Source organism: Myotis nattereri, assembly GCF_964212035.1.
Source record: "Myotis nattereri genome assembly, chromosome: 11".
Taxonomy (NCBI): Eukaryota; Metazoa; Chordata; class Mammalia; order Chiroptera; family Vespertilionidae; genus Myotis; species Myotis nattereri.
The window spans coordinates 31551788-31570875 of NC_138086.1; the positions used below are offsets into that span (position 1 = coordinate 31551788).

The 19088-nt window shown below is 40.5% G+C and overlaps 1 protein-coding gene across 1 annotated transcript; it reads left to right on the plus strand.

Moving 5' to 3' along the window:
• Positions 1-2417: 2417 nt before the first annotated feature.
• On the plus strand, positions 2418-12549 carry LOC308527345 (putative inactive serine protease 58; the record flags this gene model as incomplete). The annotated part of the gene is made up of 5 exons (XM_081102656.1): positions 2418-2454; positions 4222-4363; positions 10351-10598; positions 11853-11989; positions 12400-12549. The coding sequence occupies 5 exons, from the start codon at positions 2418-2420 to the stop codon at positions 12547-12549; spliced, it is 714 nt and encodes a 237-aa protein (XP_080958782.1).
• Positions 12550-19088: the final 6539 nt, after the last annotated feature.

Sequence of the window (19088 nt, forward strand, 5' to 3'; positions counted from 1 at the left end):
GACTAGAAGTCAAATCTGGGTCTTACTGGATAAACAGCTTTTCAAGTACATACCCTGGGCTGCAACTAAACAACCAGCGTTCATGAATCTTGGAAAACTACACAAAGTTCCCTCACACCAGGTCCCTCAGGTGTGAAATGAAAAGCGGATGTGGCACATACTTTCCTGAATGTTGCAATGAACACAGAGGTACACTGGGGAGAGGGCTGCTTAAGGAAATGCAGGTGGGGCAAAAGTAGGTTTACAGTTGTGTATGCATGAAACAGTTTATTCTTGTATTACTATTTATTAATTGTATTATTTTCTATAAGAGCAGTTGTAAAGCTACTTTTGCCCACCCTGTATACTGAGACAGCATGGAGTTGTGGAAAGTTTCCTGTGGTGTAGGATGGACTCAGTTAACACAGGTGAAAAGTTGAGAAAGAGATATACTTACTCTGAGGTTGTTTCCCCCAGGTATTTTGGAAATACTATGGGCTAGGACGGGAGTTTGAGGCCTGGGTTGGGAGTGTGAGGTCTAAGAGCAGAAAAGCAGGGTCACTATCTAGGAAAAGATCTCTAAAAACAATAAACTTTTCTGGAGGAGGTTAGCACTGGGGACTACTACCTCTCTACGAGTTTCAAATTGGTATCTCTAGCCCAGACTTCCAATCCCACATCTTCCAATGCCTTTTAGAGGCCATTGTTGGCATCTTCCTTAGGCCCCTGACATTTAGCATGTTAAAATTACCCCCCTCATTTCTCCAGCCTTTCAGATTCATTTTTTAAACCTGTTTTCCTTATTTTGGGATATAAATATACCTTCCACTTGTTTGATTTCTCTCTTTTTCTTACCACTCAGTCCTCAAATCCTCCCTGTTTTGAGGAATTCCTAAAATCCATCCATATCTTCCCATTGTCATTGCTATCATTCTAATCTAGGTCACACACTTGTCTCCCATGACCTAATGTATGTGACCATCCATTGTTTCCCAAATTGACTCTTTCTCTCTGACTCAGAATTGTTTTTTCTCTAAAATCCAAATGAGGTCATATTAGTCTTCTTAAAACTCTTCAGTAGTTCCCTACTGCCTAAAGAATAAAGTGTGATTTAGGGACCTCCCTTGATCTTCATCTCATTTTGTCTTTGTCAGCCTTTCTTTTCATCCCTCTTTGACACCCCTCTCCCACCTGGCCAGCCTATACACTTCTTCTTGAGGCCTACCAAACTTAATGTGGGTTTTCTTGTTTTAATACTAATAACTTTAGCCCTTAACTCATCCTTAAGGTAATGAATCCCATTCATTTTTTTTCCCCTTTTTGTTTTAGGTTAGTGATAGTTCTTAAAGCTTCTCTTTGAAAAAATAATTTTAAAATGGTTTTAGCAGATACTCAGGAAAAAAATTAACTTTAGAATCTTATGGATGGGTGGATTGTGTGTGTGTGTGTGTGTGTGTGTGTGTGTGTGTGATGTTCAACATTTTTTCATATGTTTGTAAATTAGTTGTTATTAAGTTCTTTATTACTGTTATTATAGCTTCTCTGTACATATGGAGACATAGCTGTCCCCAGGCTCATTCCACAGAATATCTCAAGTTTATAGGACTGTAAATCTATTATTGTTTTATTCTGCCATCTGCTTTACCATTTAAGTAATACTCTTGTTATATTTTGCCACCAAAAATAAATTTTAAAAAGGCAGCTAGAGAGAAAGTTGAGAGAGATGAAGAGAGAGCGCGTGAGAGAGCGAGCAAGTGAGCATAAACGGGCCATATCCAAGGGGGCAGTGTGGTAAGAACAGATTGACAGGGGCCACTGGTATGGGTATTGGTTGGGAACTTTTATTCAAATTGATATCTGTGGTTGTGTGGTATGGATCTGTACAAGTGAAGCAGTGCTGAGGAGGGGTGGGCTAAGTGTGACATATGCATAAAGGGGAGGGGAGTCAGTGTCACACAGAGGGGTGGAGACAGCTCTGCTTCATCAGAGTAGTCCAGAACGGAGAGGGGTCAGTGGGACATGTAGAGGGAGGGGTGCAAGTCACACACTGTGGGGAAGGAACTGGTGAAAAAACTGAGAGGCAAGGGAAGGAACTTGGGATGAATTTTTAACTCCACAGAAGGTTTAATTGACTCCTGCTTTGGAATTCTTTCCCCTAGATGAGGTGGATAAAGCTAAAATCCTAGGAACTCATCATCCCATAGGGTGGATTTTTACTTGGGCTGAGAAGATTCTATATCTACTGTCCTGTTTACACTGAGGCTCAAGACCAGAAAGAGAGCCCTTGAGACTACAAACTTGTATAGAGTCCTCATCCTGGCTCAATCCCCTGCACCTCCTCCCACTGAATTCCCACGCAGGTTATAAGTTCTATCCCTGCTTTGTGCCTATTAGTTTCCACTACATCCTTATCTTCAGAACAGGATTCAGGCATCAGCATGAAGTGTGTACTGTTAACCTTACTGATGGTGACTGGTGAGTGATGACCAAGTTGATTAGAACTCTATTAGGGCGGGGAGGAGGGGGGAGGTTTGGAGCTTGTTGGAGAGGGAGAGCTGGTGCATAAGGAACATGGAAGTTTGGGAAGTAGGTGATATACTAGTTATTTTCTGTACAGGTTCAGCGATTTATTATACCTAACTACACCTTTTTATTATGGGCTTAAAACCTCCTGTGAATGTCTGATAACCTTCTCTGGTTGAAACATGGAGGATGTCAGAAGGGAGGATGGAGATAGGATCCTGGAAGAGGGCATAGAAATTTATAAAAGAAAATAAAAAGCAAAGACAGTAGGTATTTTGCTGTGTGGTTCAAAAGGAAAAAGTAGATTTTGTTCTTGGGCTTTAAAATGTGTAATAAATAATAATAGTCAAACCACCACCACTACCACCACCATAAAAGCATATCTTACCTAATAATACAAACATGTAAATTGACTGTACCTTCGCTACGCTAACCAGCCGATCAGGAGAGTATGCAAATTAACCTAACAAAGATGGCGGTTAATTTGCATACGTAGGCTCCAAGCAGTGGAGCAAAGTCTAACAGCCCCGGGGCCGGCGGAGCAGCGAAAGCCTCACAGCCGTGGGGCCAGCTCCAGCTGGAGCCCGGCCAGAGCGAAGGCCTGGGTGCCAGGTGCCGGAGGAAAACCAGTGCCAGCAGCCAGGGGAAGGAAGGCCTTTTGCACGAATCTCTTCGTGCAACAGGCCTCTAGTACTTATATAATGAACACTGCCCTGTTTTCTACATATTAACTCATTTAATTCTTATTAAAACTTATTAATTTTTAGCAAGTATTATTGTTCTTATTTAGTTGATAAGAAACTGAGGCACAGAGAAATTAAGTATCTTGCCCATAATGAAATTAGTATGGCTCTGTAATTAATCAATAATGCTCTTCTACTTAATAGTTAAGTGGTTTTGGACAAATGCCCTAACCTCTCTGAATCTCAGTTTTCTTATATGAAAAATGAGAAAAATAATGTCTGTTGTTTAATGACATGTAATGCTTCCTAAAGACTGACTGTAGTTAACCGAGTTAAGTACAGTAGGGGATGGGTAGGTTGTTTCATTCACACAGAGGAACCAGCAAGTGTGAAGGTCATAAAGTGGGACATACTTAATTAAAAGACCACCCCTATTGCTGGAGTGCAGAGGAAGGAAGTAGACTAAGAGCATATATTTTAGAGGGTCTTCTAGTCTTGGTTTTAGAAATTATTCTCTTGGAGTCATGATGTCTGGTCCCAAAGCATCCCTACAGTTGACTAGTAGGAAAAGTCAGGAGGCTGTGGGAAAGGCTGCATTGCTGTGACTGGATAGAGCTAAGAAATAGTAAGATTTTAAGAGACTAGAAATGAGCAAGGATGTCTGGAAAGAAGAAGGGAGGTCAGGTAGAGAATAAGTGCATACATTGGATTTGGTATCAGATACACTGAAGTCTGAAACCTTGAACCAACCATAATCCACTATTTGTGTGGCCTCAAGGAACTTTCCTAATGTGTAATTCTTAATATGTAAAGTAATATAAAATGTATCTACCCTACAAAAAAGTCTAAAAGTATGTGCAGTGCTTAGTACAGTGTTTTTATCATACGATTTTCTAGTACCATAGTATGGGGGCTACGTGATTAATAAGTGGTAAATATTGATATGGACTGACACTGGATCCTAAAATCTCCATAACCAGCCCACTTCCTTTAATCAGCTGAGTTATCTATTGATTCTCTTCTCTCTTTGTCCCAGGTGTTGTTCCACTTGTTAGTGAAGACATGGAAGACTTAGGTCAGATGCTGTACTTATTATATCTGAAATCTAGTTATAAGCCCTGTGTGGGGACTCTGATTGCCCCCCAGTGGGTGGTGACAGCAGCTCACTGCTTCTTGCCGTAAGTACTGAGGATCAGTTCCCTCTGTTCTAAAGCTCCAAAGCTGGGCCTCAATACTTCTTGTGCTGGTCAAGAAATCCTAGGCCTCTGATGGTCCAGGGGAGCTCAGCTACTCAGATAACACTTGACTAAGGAATGTCCCACATTCTTATGTTTAACATGTCCAGAAGGAAAAATAATGTGGTACAATATCTTACATGTATGTAAAAATAATCCTGCAAATCATTCTTAATATTTTTTAAGATTCATCCAAAGTGGTAGGCGTGTGATTGCATTTCCTTTTTAATTGTGATATAATATTTCAGTTCAAATGTCCCACAACTTGTTCATTCTTTTCTTAACAGACATTTGAGTTATTTCTAGTTTCTGTTCTTTTGAACAGTGTTACTGTAAGCATATTTGTACCATGCACCTTAAAGAATATTCTTGTGTATATATCTGCAATATTTATCTGTGTTGGTGTGTATCCATATTGATTTACACTGAGTGGCTAGATTATTATGACCACCCCATCAGTACTTAGTTGGGCCACCTTTTGCCTTCAATACTGGGGCGATTCTTCTTGGCATTGACTCCACGAGATGTTGAAAGGTAATGCGAGGACTCTGACACCATGCCTGATGAATAGCACTGTCCAGTTCTGTGAGATTTGATGGTTGTGGAACCAGCTGCCTGATGGCTCTTTTAACTTCGTCCCACAAATGCTCAATTGGATTGAGATCTAGTGATTGTGGGGGCCACCTAAGCAAGATAAAGTCTCCCTCATGTTCTTGAAACCACTCCTCCACAATACCGTGGCATGGCGCATTGTCTTGTTGGAAGAAGCCATCTCCATTGGAATATGCCATCAATATGATAGGATGAATTTGATCAGCAACGATACTTAGGTATGTTGTGCTATTCAGACGTTGTTCCACATGAATTAAAGGGCCCCAATCATGCCAGGAAAACATGCCCCAAACCATAACACTGCCCCCACCTGCTTGAAGGGTTGTATTCATGCATGTGGGGGTGCATGTTTTCATGCTGTTTCCACCAAATTATCACTCTGCCATCTGCATGATGCAACTGGAAATGTGATTCATCGGACCACATGACTTTTTTTCCAATGCTCGACTGTCCAATCATTTGTTCCTGTGCGAATTGGAGACATTTTATCTTGGTAACTGCAGACAGTAAAGGTGTTCGAACAGGCCTTTGGCTTCTATATCCCATACTATGCAGTGTACGGCTAATTTGCCTACAAACATCAGGCGGTCATAATAATCTGGCCACACAGTGTATATCTGCAAGTATACCTCTAGAGTAAACATAGTGGTCCCCCCTTATCCACAGTTTTGCTTTTCATGGTCTCAGTGAACTGTGGTTAACTGCAGTTTGAAAATCTTAAATGGAAAGTTTCAGAAATAAGCAATTCATAAGTTTTAAATTGTACTGTTCTGAGTAGCATGATGAAATCTGGTGCCATTCCATTTTGTCCTGCCCAGGACATGAAACATCCACGCTACATACCCTACCCAGCTGTTAGTCACTTAGCCATTTGGGTTAAGGTATTAATGATTATGGTATCACAGTGCTTGTGTTCAAGTCACCCTATTTTGCATAATAATAGCCCCAAAACACAAGAATAGTGATGCTAGCCCTCTGGATATGCCAAAGAGAAGCTATAAAGTGCTACCTGTAAGTGAAAAGGTGAAAGTTCTCAACCTCATAGGCATTTTATCATCTTACATCATCACAAGAAGAAGGGTGAATACAATAGGTTATTTTGAGAGGAGGGCGGGAAGAGCGAGACACACCATATTCACATAACTCCTATTATAGTATATTGTTATAATTGTTCATTTTATTATTAGTTGTTATTCTCTTACTGTGTCAAATTTACAAGTTAAAGTTTATCATAGGTATGTATATATAGGAAAAAACCATAGTATCTATATGGCTTGGTACTATCTGCAGCTTGTCATCCACTGGGAGTCTTGGAACATATTGCCCATGGGTAAGGAGAGACTACTATAATTAGGAGTGGAATTTTTGGGTCATAGAAGATGCAAATGTTAGCTTTTACACATCCTCCAGTAATTTATAAGCATTCTTCCAACATTGGGTATTGTCCAATTTTTGTTGTTGTTGCTGACTATCAAATATCTTATTATGTTCCTCATTTTATTAGCATTTTATTTCTCCTCCTACTTCTGCCAGTAATGTTTCTTTTAGGAAATATCTTTCTTTAAAATTTATCTTTATTGTTGAAAGTATACAGCTGTCCCCCTCTTCTCTCTTCATTGACCACCTACTTCCCCCATCCCATTCACTCCCCTCAGGCCTTCACAACATTATTGTCTGTGTCTATGGGTTATGCATATATGCATATAAGTTCTTTGGTTAATGTCTTCCCTCTCCTCCACCCCCTTCCCTGAGATTCATCAGTCTCTCCCATATCTCTGGGTCTATTTTGTTCATCAGTTTATTTTGTTTATTAGATTCCACATAGAAGTGAGATCATGTGATACTTGTTTTTCTGTGACTGGCTTATTTTGCTTAGCATAATAATACTCTCCAGGTCTCTCCATGCTGTCTCAAAGGGTAAGAGATCTTTCTTTTTTATAGCTGCATAGTATTCCATTCTATATATGTACCACAACACTTTTATTCATTTATCTACTAATGGGCATTTGTTCTGTTTAAAACGACAGTGAGGTATCACCTTACACCTGCCAGAATGGCTACCATAAACAAATTAACAAACAATAAGCAGGAACTACTCTTTTCAATATTTGTGTTTTGAATTTTTTGAAAATTGCTTTGTAGGACTTTGACAAATGCTCTAGTTATTTCTCTTTTGTCAGTTGTCTATGTGTTGAAAATTTCTTCTTCCAGTTTTTGGCTTGATCTTCTTTTTATGGTGTATTTTGCTGAATAAGAGTCTTAACTTTGATATAATTCAATTTAACACTTGAATTATCAATCTTTATTTGTGGTTACTGGGTATTGTGCTTAGTTGAAAATATTCATTATGACCTTAAGATCAGAAATATAGTTCTTTAAATTTACTTCTACAGATTTTAAAGCTTTGATTTCATATTTAAACACATCATTTGGAATTGATTTTTATGAATTGTGTGAAATAGGAATCCAATTTTTTTTTTTTTAGCATACTAACCAAATATCCCAATATAATTTATCTAATGGTCCCCTCTTTCCCTGGTGATCTGCAATGCTGCTCTTGTATCTAAGTGTCTGTTTCTGGGCTCTTTATGCTGTTCCATTGTTTTAGTTATTATGGACCAATACCACAATGTCATAATAATTGTGTCTTTATCATAAATCTATGACATCTGATAGGGTAGACCAGGGATCTTATTCTAAATCAGGAACACCTAGGTATTTTTTTTAAAATAAATTTTAAAATCAACTTGTCAAGTTCAATTAAAAAATTCTGTTGGGATTTATTTAGAATTGCTTTGATTCTTTATGTTAGTTGAGAAGAACTTCATACATTTCAATATATTGAATATTGAATATATTCATTAATATATGAATATTTAATGTAACAAGGTCTAAAGTTAAAAAATATCCTAATGCCCTCCTCATGTCCCTTCTCACTTATATTCCATCAGTATCCCTCAGAGGCAACCACTATTTTGTTGTTTTTCCACCATAGTTTAGTTTTTCATGCCACTGAGTTATTTTAAGCCCCGATTCACTCAACATAATTTGCCTGAGTCATCTATTTATCATGAATTCTCTCCAATATAAACTTCTGTATTTACTTGCAAACATCTTTTATGGTAAATCAAAGTAGTTTCTTAAGAGAAGGTAAAAAGGGAAATTGAGGGGGAAGAGAAAACATAAGAGGGACCCATTTTATATAGTTACTAGAGGCCCGGTGCACAAAATTTGTGCACGGGGGTAGGAGGGGGTTGAGCTGGCCTGCACCCTCTCAAATCTGGGACCCCTTGGGGGATGTCTGACTTCCGGTTTAGGCCTGATTCCGGCAGATCGGGCCTAAACCAGCAGTCGGACATCCCTCTCGCAATCCAGGACCGCTGGCTCCTAACTGTTCGCCTGCCTGCCTGGTCGCCCCTAACTGCCCTCCCCTGCTGGCCTGGTCATCACCCCTAACCACCTCAGCCTCAGCCTCCGCCACTGCAACTTTGTCCGGAAGGACGTCCGGAAGGTTGTTTGGCTGTCTGGTCTAATTAGCATATTACGCTTTTATTAGTGTAGATTAACACTGTAAATGTGAGTGATTTTTCTTCCACAAGAAAGGAGAGTAATCTTAGAAGCAGAAAAAGCCAATTTGATAAACACAGACACACAAGAGAGCTGCTATAGCTGATTTAAACAATAAGTTGGACCTAACAATTCCATCATGTTGAATAATTAAAACACCAATTCTTATTAATTCCCAGGGATGAAAATAGAGGAGGTGATCCATTAAGTGATTTCTCATTTAGACCAACAAGAGAGACTCTTATCACAAGGGTTTCTTCCCTTTTTGTTCTAATGTATCTCTCAAATGAACAATCTTGCTCTTGTCAAAAGTTGCTCAAAGTAGCCATTGCATTTCTTGACAGCCTTTTGAATGGGAAATTATGCCCTTTAGGGTGATATCATGTGAATTTACATATGAAGGGAGTACATGTTTGGTACAGACGACCAAACAGACTGATATGATCTAAGGAGAATTGTGACATTCAGTAAAACAACTTAACCAAAGACCTGTCATCCCCACCTGAGGCCCAGAAAAATCCTTCACTCCAAGCAGGTGAAAATAGGACAGTGGTTCTCAGGGACACAAAAACATGACAAAGGAAAACTCTTGTAGTGTACAATGTCTTGTAAAATTCACCCAAGGCAAAGTTTATCAAAAGGATGATGCTTTGATGAGATCTTCTAAACTTGTCAGTCCATGGGGTTGGCTTAAGGATGGACTTATCAGGCCCATTCCTGTCTTATCCCTTTAGACCAGTGGTTCTCAACCTGTGGGTTGCGCCCCCTTTGGGGGTCGAACGACCCTTTCACAGGGGTTGCCTAAGACCATCGGAAAACACATATATAATTACATATTGTTTTTTTGATTAATCACTATGTTTTAATTATGTTCAATTTATAACAATGAAATTGGGGGTCACCACAACATGATGAACTGTATTAAAGGGTCACGGCATTAGGAAGGTTGAGAACCACTGCTTTAGACTTTATCTTATAAACTCTGAACAAAGTTACAAGAACAGACTGAGGCAAATGGTATTGTTGTTAGGAGACAAAATAAACTTGACATTTGGGAGTTCAACAAAAAAAGTGGTGCTCAGTTACCTATGTGCTGCTTACCTTACCTTCATGGTTGGAGAGACCCCTGAGTGAGACTCAGGGAGGTGTCCTGTTCTGAAACTGGAGTGTTGAGCCAGGATAGTAAGTAGATCTCAAATGGATCTCAGTGGCACATCCAGGATTTTTGACTATTGTTCTCCTAAAGGACCATCAGAAAACCTTGTTGATCCAGCAAAGTTTTGATAGAGAGGTAAAGCATAGTGTATTCAGGCAAGCCTCCCTAGCTTAAAAATATTTCAACTCTCCAAGCTTTCTTTGTACAATCTCACATTTCTTGTTCCCTCCCATCAAAGGAGCTTCCCTAATAGAACCTATTACTTTCATAGAAGCCTTGACAATCCATTTGCATGCATCTTTCAATTTTCTTGGTCTTGAATTGGAACTACTCTCTGGAATTATGCTAAGAGTAGAGCCCAATCACATTATAGGTTATGGAAATGGCAAATTATTGGATTTACATAATGTACAACCTTCATGACCACTTATAGTAGCTGCACATAAAAGATCAAATGGACAAAGATGAGAGGAGAAGGTGAAGTGGGTGATTATAGAAGGAAATGTATGTGTGTGTATGTGTGTGTGTGTGTGAGTGAGAAAGAGATTAGCCTTGTGATGTATGATAGTATCTTTTTTTCCCCTTAATTTTCTAGAGATCTCCAGGTCATCTTTTTTGGTGGTTCTCAAAGTTTTCAAGACTTTACAGGGGAGATTATACCTTATGAGAAGATCTTCATTCACCCAAACTTCACTGCCACTTCTCCTAAAAATGACCTCATGCTGATAAAGCTGTCTCTACCTTTCATCTTTGTCACTGAGTTTTTTCAGTTGCCTACTCTTGTGAATAATGAAGTTAAAGATTGCTTGGTTCACACCTGGTTACAGGGTGAAGATTATTTTGGTGAGTGACTGTCAAAAGGAAGAGTTAGTTGTATTCTTAGATATATTCACACCTTCAGACCTCTGAGGAATTAGGGGAAGGGATTGGAACTTATAGGCCCAGTGCCAGATTTCTAAGCACATGTGTGAAACTAGAAATGGAGCAACCATAATGGCTCCCTAAAGTAGAAGGGGCGGCTCCTTCAGGCCTTTGAGAATCAAATCCTAAATCAAGGGGTCACATGTGTATATCATATTGCACATGCAGCAGGGGGCTGGATGCTGTATCTATGCTTGAGTGTTGGTTCTGCCATTTATTATAGGGTTATGGACACATTATTTAACTTATTTGAATCTTAAAAATGTGTGAAAATAATATTTTACCTTTGTCTAGCAGGAGTGATATTGTTATAACTACAACAGCAACAATAGATACCATTTATTGAGCACTAATTATGTACTAGGCACTAAGTCCTCTCCACATATTATTTGGTTGTCATCATACATCATGTTTTCTTAGGATTTATATCTTTTAAGTGAGAAAACCAGGACTCAGGGAGATTAATTCATTGTCTATGGTAACACACCATAGCTTGGATTCAGATCTTGCTTGCTCATTGATGATAAACTGAGCAGGAGGACATGTTTAATCCATGATGAGGTACATCAGTTCTTCTCTGCATTTCTTTTTTTGTTGTTGTTAATCCTCATCCAAGGATATTTTTCCCCATTGATTTTTAATATTTTTTAAAATATATTTTTATTGATTTTTTACAGAGAGGAAGGGAGATAGAGAGTTAGAAACATCGATGAGAAAGAAACATCGATCAGCTGCCTCCTGCACATCTCCTACTGGTGATGTGCCCACAATCCTGGTACATGCCCTTGACCGGAATTGAACCTGGGACCTTTCAGTCCGCAGGCCAGCGCTCTATCCATTGAGCCAAACCGGTTTCGGCCCCATTGATTTTTAGAGAGAGTGGAAGGGAGTGAGGCAGAGAGAGAAACATCGATGTGAGAGAGACACATCGATTGATTGCCTCCCTCACGTGTCCCAACTGGGGCTTGGGTTTGAACCTACAACCCAGGTATGTGCCCTTGACCTGGAATTTAACCCATTATTCTTCAGAGTGCAGGCTGATGCTCTAACCACTTAGATACACCGGCCAGGGCTACAGTCTATTTTAACCAAGAATAAATCCCAAAGGAGGAGGAAGCAGGATGCCTTATAAAAATGCAGATAGGAATGGAAATCTCTCTTACTTCTTGTGCTTAGGAAATCAAGACTATGACCTGCACAGCATTCGTATACAATTGAATCCTCATTTAGACTGCACAAAATTACTGGGTAAAAAATTCCTTGAAGACATGTTCTGTATGCGAAACAAAGTAGGAAGCCAACAGCCATGCCAGGTAACTTTCCTTATCTCATTTTTACATATGCTCAGTAGCTTTTCTTCCTGGCTTTGTGTCTCTGTTACCACTCATCCTTTGTCGAGGCTGTGGAATTTATACTCAGCCTAAGAGCTCTGAGAGCAAGGAGCTGAAGAAGGATGACTCTCTGTCCTCTTCCCTGTGTTAGAGGTGAGAGAAATAGATATTCTGTGAATTCAAAGCTATTTTCCAGTTTCCAGCTACTGCTTTGAAATTTCTGTCTCTATGGATTACTGGGGGTAGTTAATACAGTGGAAAGAAGCCTTCAAAATAGTTTCTTATATCCTGGGCTCCTTTGCATGGCAAATATAGTGGCTTTCACTTTTGTTCAGGTATTGAGGAATTCTCAGATGGGAGGGAAGTTCTGATTGCTCTACTCTGTCTGGCAGGTGGTCACAGCTGCACCAGTCATATGTGGCTATGAATTAAAAGGAGTTATGTCTTGGGCAACTGGATGTATTCTGACAGGACACACTATTGTCTTCACTGACCTCTCCAGCTACAGTCCATGGATCAAGAGCATTATTTCTATGAAATAAGCTGATCTGGAGCTCCACGGACACCCTACAGCCCAACTGACCCATGGCAGCCACATTATGCATCTCAGTCCCAGTCTTTCCTAGGATCTAGGCTTGGCTGAAGGTTCAAAAGAGATCAGTGATGACTCGTGGGTGTTGGCATGGCTCTGGTTTCTTTAACTGCCTCCTTGCTTATCCCCAACTCATGAATACCTGCTTATAACATTGAAAACATGAATGTTGGTGTCAAGAAGTGGAGGTGACCCAGGAAGCTTTTTGGATCCTACTAACTCAGCTACTTCTCTTAAAACACTCCCTGCTCTATCCTAAAAACAAAAAAAGACAAGTAGAAATGAGGGTCAATAAGTACCAGGAGTCTATCTGGGCAACATATAAACCACATGCCACAGTATGTGAACAGTAATTTCCTAAAAATTGATTAGATGATTTAGCAATTCTTCTAAAGACCAACTGTCTGTAGGGTCTGTGTGTGTGTGTGTGTGTGTGTACGTGTGTGTGTACGTGTGTGTGCTTGTATATGTCTATGGGTGGTTATAGTTAACTTTTTCATTAGCTACTTAAAAGATCTCTAGAATTCAAGTTTTGCTTAGGTTTGCTGAGGCTATGCAAAGGTCAGTGTAATTTTTGGAATAAGGATTTCTGTATTTAAACAACAGCTATAATATGAATATTATGAATATCAAGGATTTCATAAATGGTAGGATGATTTTTTTTCTAATACATTGTCCTTCCAGTTTACTGTTTAAAAAAAAGATATGTTTTTATTTCAGAGAGGGGAAGAAAGAGAGAGAGAGAGAGAGAGAGAGAGAGAGAGAGAGAGAGAGAGAGAGAGATAAATGATGAGAGAGAATCATTGATCAGCTGCCTCTTGCACGCCCCCTACTGGGAATCGAGCCCACAACCAGGACATGTGCCCTGACCATTAATCAAAACTTGAGTTCCTGGTTCATAGGTTCATGCTCAATCATTGAGCCACACTGGCTGGGCTACTGCTTTTTTTTTTTTTTTTTTTGCTTAGAATCACAAATCGTTTTGAAAGGGCATGAGAGTGGTGGAGTTCATGAGGTTTATGCATGGTAGTTTGCAAACATGCCCCTGGATACACTTTCTATACCATGCATGCATTCATGAGCATACACTTTCATCCATAAGCATGTCCCAGAGATACGTGTTGCTTACTTTTAAATATGTGTTCTCTACACATTATTTTTAAACTAGTGCTCCAGTGCACGTATTTGTACACATTGAAAGGAAATTAATTAGAAGGTGGCTGGTGGGGCAGGACTGGACCAGAAGGGCCAGATACGCCCTGGAGCCAACCTCCTGATGTCCCTCCCCAGCCAGCCACACCCGGGGCAGTGCTGCAGCTTAAAGGGTGTCTGCGGAGTGATTGGGGTCCCTCCAGCAGGTGGGCCTGTGGGGATTGGTCTGAAACCGGCTCTCTGACATCCCCCAAGGGGTCCCGGATTGTGAGAGGGTGGTTTTCGGGTGACGCACCCTGAAATCAGGCTCCCTCCTCTCTGGTTCCAGGGTGCGTCACCCAAGAACCACTGCTACCAAGTCACCGCAGCCCAGCAGCTCCTGCATTTGACCCCTGGTGGTCAGTGCGCATCATAGGTACCAGTCGGAGTGTCTGGTGGTCATTGCACAACATAGTTACTGGTCGGACAGTCGAATAGTTGCTTAGCCTTTTATATATATACATTAATACATGATAGAATAAATTGACTTCTAAATTAAAGCCTATCCATTTTCATGTAAAATATTTGGCATTCAAGAAACTTCATTGTCTGAAATGTGAAACATAATTTGTTTTGTCCTGTGAAATATTGGGATTCTTTTGTTTAAGTTGCTATCTGATTGATATAAATCACCTACTTTTACAAAACCTCACACAACAAAAGCCATTCTTTCTTTTTCTTTTTATTGTTGACACTATTACAGATGTTGCCATTCTCCTTCCCCCCCTTTCCCCACCTCTGCCCAGCCTGACCCCCTTCTCTCTGGGCATCACCATATTATTGTTCGTTCTTTAGATAATCCCTTCACCTTCTTTCATCCAGTCCCCCTTCCTCCTCTCTGACAGCTGTCAGTCTGTTCCATGTTTCCATGGCCCTGCTTCTATTTTGTTCATCAGTTTATTTTGTTCATTAGATGAAACCTTTCTTTTGAGACTATTAATGGGATCAGAAATAATATGGGAAATGCTCAATGTGCACAGGGGGGGTTCAGGAATTGGGCAGTGATTAGTAATTTTAACAGTTTCCACCTGTTTCACCTTTTTGTTGCCTACTTAATTCCTACTAAAGTTTGTTAGACATGCTCTCCATCTTTACTTATCTATACCAGATGGTGTATTATCCTCAGCCAGCTAAGCTAGTTGCAACCTGAACTTTTCACTGGGAAGATCTTTCTAACAACCTACCTCCATGTCTGTCCTTTATGTTTTTCTGGCTTCAGACTTATAGATCTGTCACCATTATACTGCAAATATTCTGGCTTGAATCAAGCTTTTTAATTGCTTGGTTACCAGTTCTTCAATTATTGGGCATTTTTTCTTCTTTATATCTTCTGGACTTGATCTTTCCGGTACTAGTTCCCTTATCTTCGTCTCATCTCACACCCCAATATAAAAAGAAAAGGCTAAATCTATCTATCTATCTATCTATCTATCTATCTATCTATCTATCTATCATCTGTCTATCTATCTATCATCTATCTCTGAGACTAGACCATTCATCACACTACTAATTTTTGTAAGAGTGTCACTACTTTTCTAATTACTCTCAATTTCTCCTAAGCTCAAATCCCATAGATGGTTGTTTCTAAAGCCTTTTCTTTCCTATCCTCATTTTAACTTTGTCTACCAAGCACTTTAGGCTGCCTGTGCTCTGTCTTCTCTCATCTACCTCTTCTCCTGACATGCCACAAATCACTGTTGCATTCCATTTTGGGTTCCTTTTTTTTATTATTAATTAAATCTTTATTGTTCAGATTATTACAGTTGTTTCTCTCCCCCCGCCCCATAAGTCTCCTCCACCCAGTTCCCACCCCACCCTCCTCCCTCACTCCCCACCCACTGTCCTCATCCATAGGTGCACGATTTTTATCCAGTCTCTTCCCGCATCCCCCTCACCCATCCCCCCCCCCCCAAAAATAGTCAGTCCACTCCCTTTCTATGCCCCTGATTCTATTATAATTACCAATTTATTCTGTTCATCAGATTATTCACTTGATTTTCAGATTCACTTGTTGATAGATGCGTATTTGTTGTTCATAATTTGTATCTTTACCTTTTTCTTCTTCTTCCTCTTCTTAAAGGATACCTTTCAGCATTTCATATAATACTGGTTTGGTGGTGATGAATTCCTTTAGCTTTTTCTTATCTGTGAAGCTCTTTATCTTACCTTCAATTCTGAATGATAGCTTTGCTGGATAAAGTAATCTTGGTTGTAGGTTTTTGGTATTCATCACTTTGAATATTTCTTGCCACTCCCTTCTGGCCTGCAAAGTTTCTGTTGAGAAATCAGCTGACAGTTGTATGAGTACTCCCTTGTAGGTAACTGACTTTCTTTCTCTTGCTGCTTTGAAGATTCTCTGTCTTTTGCTCTTGGCATTTTAATTATGATGTGTCTTGGTGTGGTCCTCTTTGGATTCCTTTTGTTTAGGGTTCTCTTCTCTTCCTGGACTTGTAAGTCTATTTCTTTCACCAGGTAGGGGAAGTTTTCTGTCATTATTTCTTCAAAAAGGTTTTCAATATCTTGCCCTCTCTCTTCTTCTGGCACCCCTATAATTATGATGTTGGTATACTTGAAGCTGTCCCAGAGGCTCCTTACAGTCTTCGTATTTTTGGATTCTTTTTTCATTTTGCTTTTCCGGTTGGGTGTTTTTTGCTTCTTCGTATTTCAAATCGTTGACTTGATTCTTGCGATCCTCTAGTCTGCTGTTGGGAGTCTGTATAATATTCTTTATTTCAGTCAGTGTATGCTTAATTTCTAGTTGGTCCTTTATCACAACCTCGAGGGTTTCATTAGATTTCTTGTAGGTCTTGTTAAGTTTATCGGCAGTTTCTAGAAAATTCTTAAAAAACCTTAAAAGTGTGGTTTTGAACTCTATATACAGTAGTTTGCTTTCCTCCATTTCTATCATTTGTGTCCCTTTCTTTGTCTCTGCATTTTTTATGCTTCCCTGTGTTGATAAAGTGGTTTTCTGTGCTAAGTGTCCTCTAGGGCCCAGTGGTTCAGCCTCCCCAATTACCTGAGGAGGACACTCTTGGTGCACCCCCTTGTGGTCTTTGTGCACAGTCTTGTTGTAGTTAAGCCTTGATTGTTGTAGGTATCACTGGGAGGAATTGACCTCCAGGCCAAATGGCTATGAGAATCAGCTGTGTCTGCAGTGGGAGAACTTCTGTGCGGGACACACCCCTCTGGGGCAAGACTTGCTTCAATGGGGCTTTGGTGCTCACTGAGTCTGCCCCCTGAATGTGTCCTTTATGGTTCCACGGAGCTGCAAACTAGATGGTCCTACTCTGACCTCTGGGTACCCTGGCTCCTGGATCTCTAGGGAGGTGCTAATCTAGCCTCTGCCTTAGGCTGTCCAGCAAAAGCCTCCCTGCAGGGCTTGGGCGGAGCGGGGTGGGTTCCACGGGATCAACAGGGCAGGGCTAGCAATTATGGCTGCTCTCAGAGGCCCCGCTTCTCAGTGTCTTGGCAATAGCTACAAGCCCCTCTGAGAGAAAGCTGCCCTCGAGTTCCGACTGATGCCAGACAGTCCCGCTTCTCCCGTATGAGTCTGGGTCCCCCAGAGACTCTCCTGGAACTGGAGCTCAGAGCCTGAGACTCCCTCTTGATTGAAAACGACAACCACGCCCTCAGCCGCTAGCCCGCTCCGTGTGCGCCTCTGTACCTTAGTATTTTACTTCCACACTGCGCCTCCTCTGAGTCTCAGTATGCTTTTCTCTTTCCTTCTAGTTGTAGAATTTCCACTCGGCCAGCCTTCCTGTGGTTCTAGATGATGTCCATTCCGTCTTTTAGTTGTATTTTTGAAGTGGTTGTGCGAGGCAGCAAACTCCGGTGTTTACCTATGCCACCATCTTGGTTTCTCCCCTTTTTCTTTTTACATGGGCTAATGTTCCATGTCCTTCTTCTTAGTTTAAGTCCATTGCATTGAAATGGATACCAGACCCCCATCCAACCTGCTCTTCAGATTAGCCGAGAGCAGATTTCAATATGGTAAGTGGGGAACACAACGAAGGGAACAGGAAGGCTTGCCCTGTTGGGTCAGGTGGTTCTTCTCTGCACTCCGGCTCCCGTCTTGTCTCCAAACTTCTGATTGATCATGTGCCACCTTTAGCTCAGGAGGATAAAGATCACCATTCTTGGGTCCATAACTTTATTTATAGATGACTTCAAAGATCCCTATTCTAATCTCACCATGTTTATTATACACAGTTGCTTGCATACTTCTGACTTTACATCTTTTTTCCCCAGCTCACCTCCTTCTTTGGAAATATGTAGGGGATTGATATTCAGGAGACTGTAATTCCATTCTTGGCCTAGAATTGACGAATGATGTAAATTTGGAAAATCATTGCGCTTTGGATTTAAATTATTTTAAAATCTATAAAAAAGGCTTAGATTTGTCTTGATAGTGGACACAGTGATTTCCTTCTTAGCATCCACTCTGTTACAGGATTTCAGGGCAGGAGGAATAGGGAAACTGAGACAGGAAAATTAAAACAAGGCCAAACAATGTGGGCAATTTGCAGCCAGCTTGTAACTAACAAACCATTATTTTCCCCAGCCAGGGAAATTAGAGAAAATGGTTAAAAAAAACCTCCCTAATGGGAGAATGCATAAATGGAGGGAAAAAGAGAAAGGAAAAAAAGGAAGTTTTACTTCCTAAGCAGAGAAGCCAGAAGTCTCAAGGCTTGGCAAGATAAAGTTGCCAGGTGCTTCTGATGAATTCTGGGAAGGTCACAACAAAGTAGAAAAAAAAAAAAAAGGACCTTGAGACGAATCTGTAACAAAATAGTCAGCAGAGGAATTTTGAGAGCTATAGACAGGAGGGTATATAATGCCCCAGACCCGCACCCAACCTGCTCTTCAGATTAGCTGAGAGCCCGTCTGTGCTTCATAAGCCAGATGTATAGGCTTGCTTGCTTTGCTTTTTCAATAAAGGTGCATGCTTTAATTGCTTTTAAAAATTAGCTTTTCACAACGCAATTAAGGTCTCTCCTATAAACTCATTTATATGAGAAGACAAGGATCGGGACTGGGGACAGTCCTCTCCCACTGGCTCAGGGGGCTGTCCTGTCCAGTAGCATCTCTCATGTTGGTGAGAGGTGCCTATAACAACTCTACCCTCCTCTATTATGTCACAATCATCCTCTTCACGGGTGTGGCCTGCTTGACCTAAGCTGATCAGTGAAATCCCTTGCTTGGTTCAGGTGGATATATGACACAATTTGGCTTATTGAACATCTACCCCTTTAATTATGTTCAGTGTTGAGATAACCTTGTAATAAGCTAGGTTGAGAC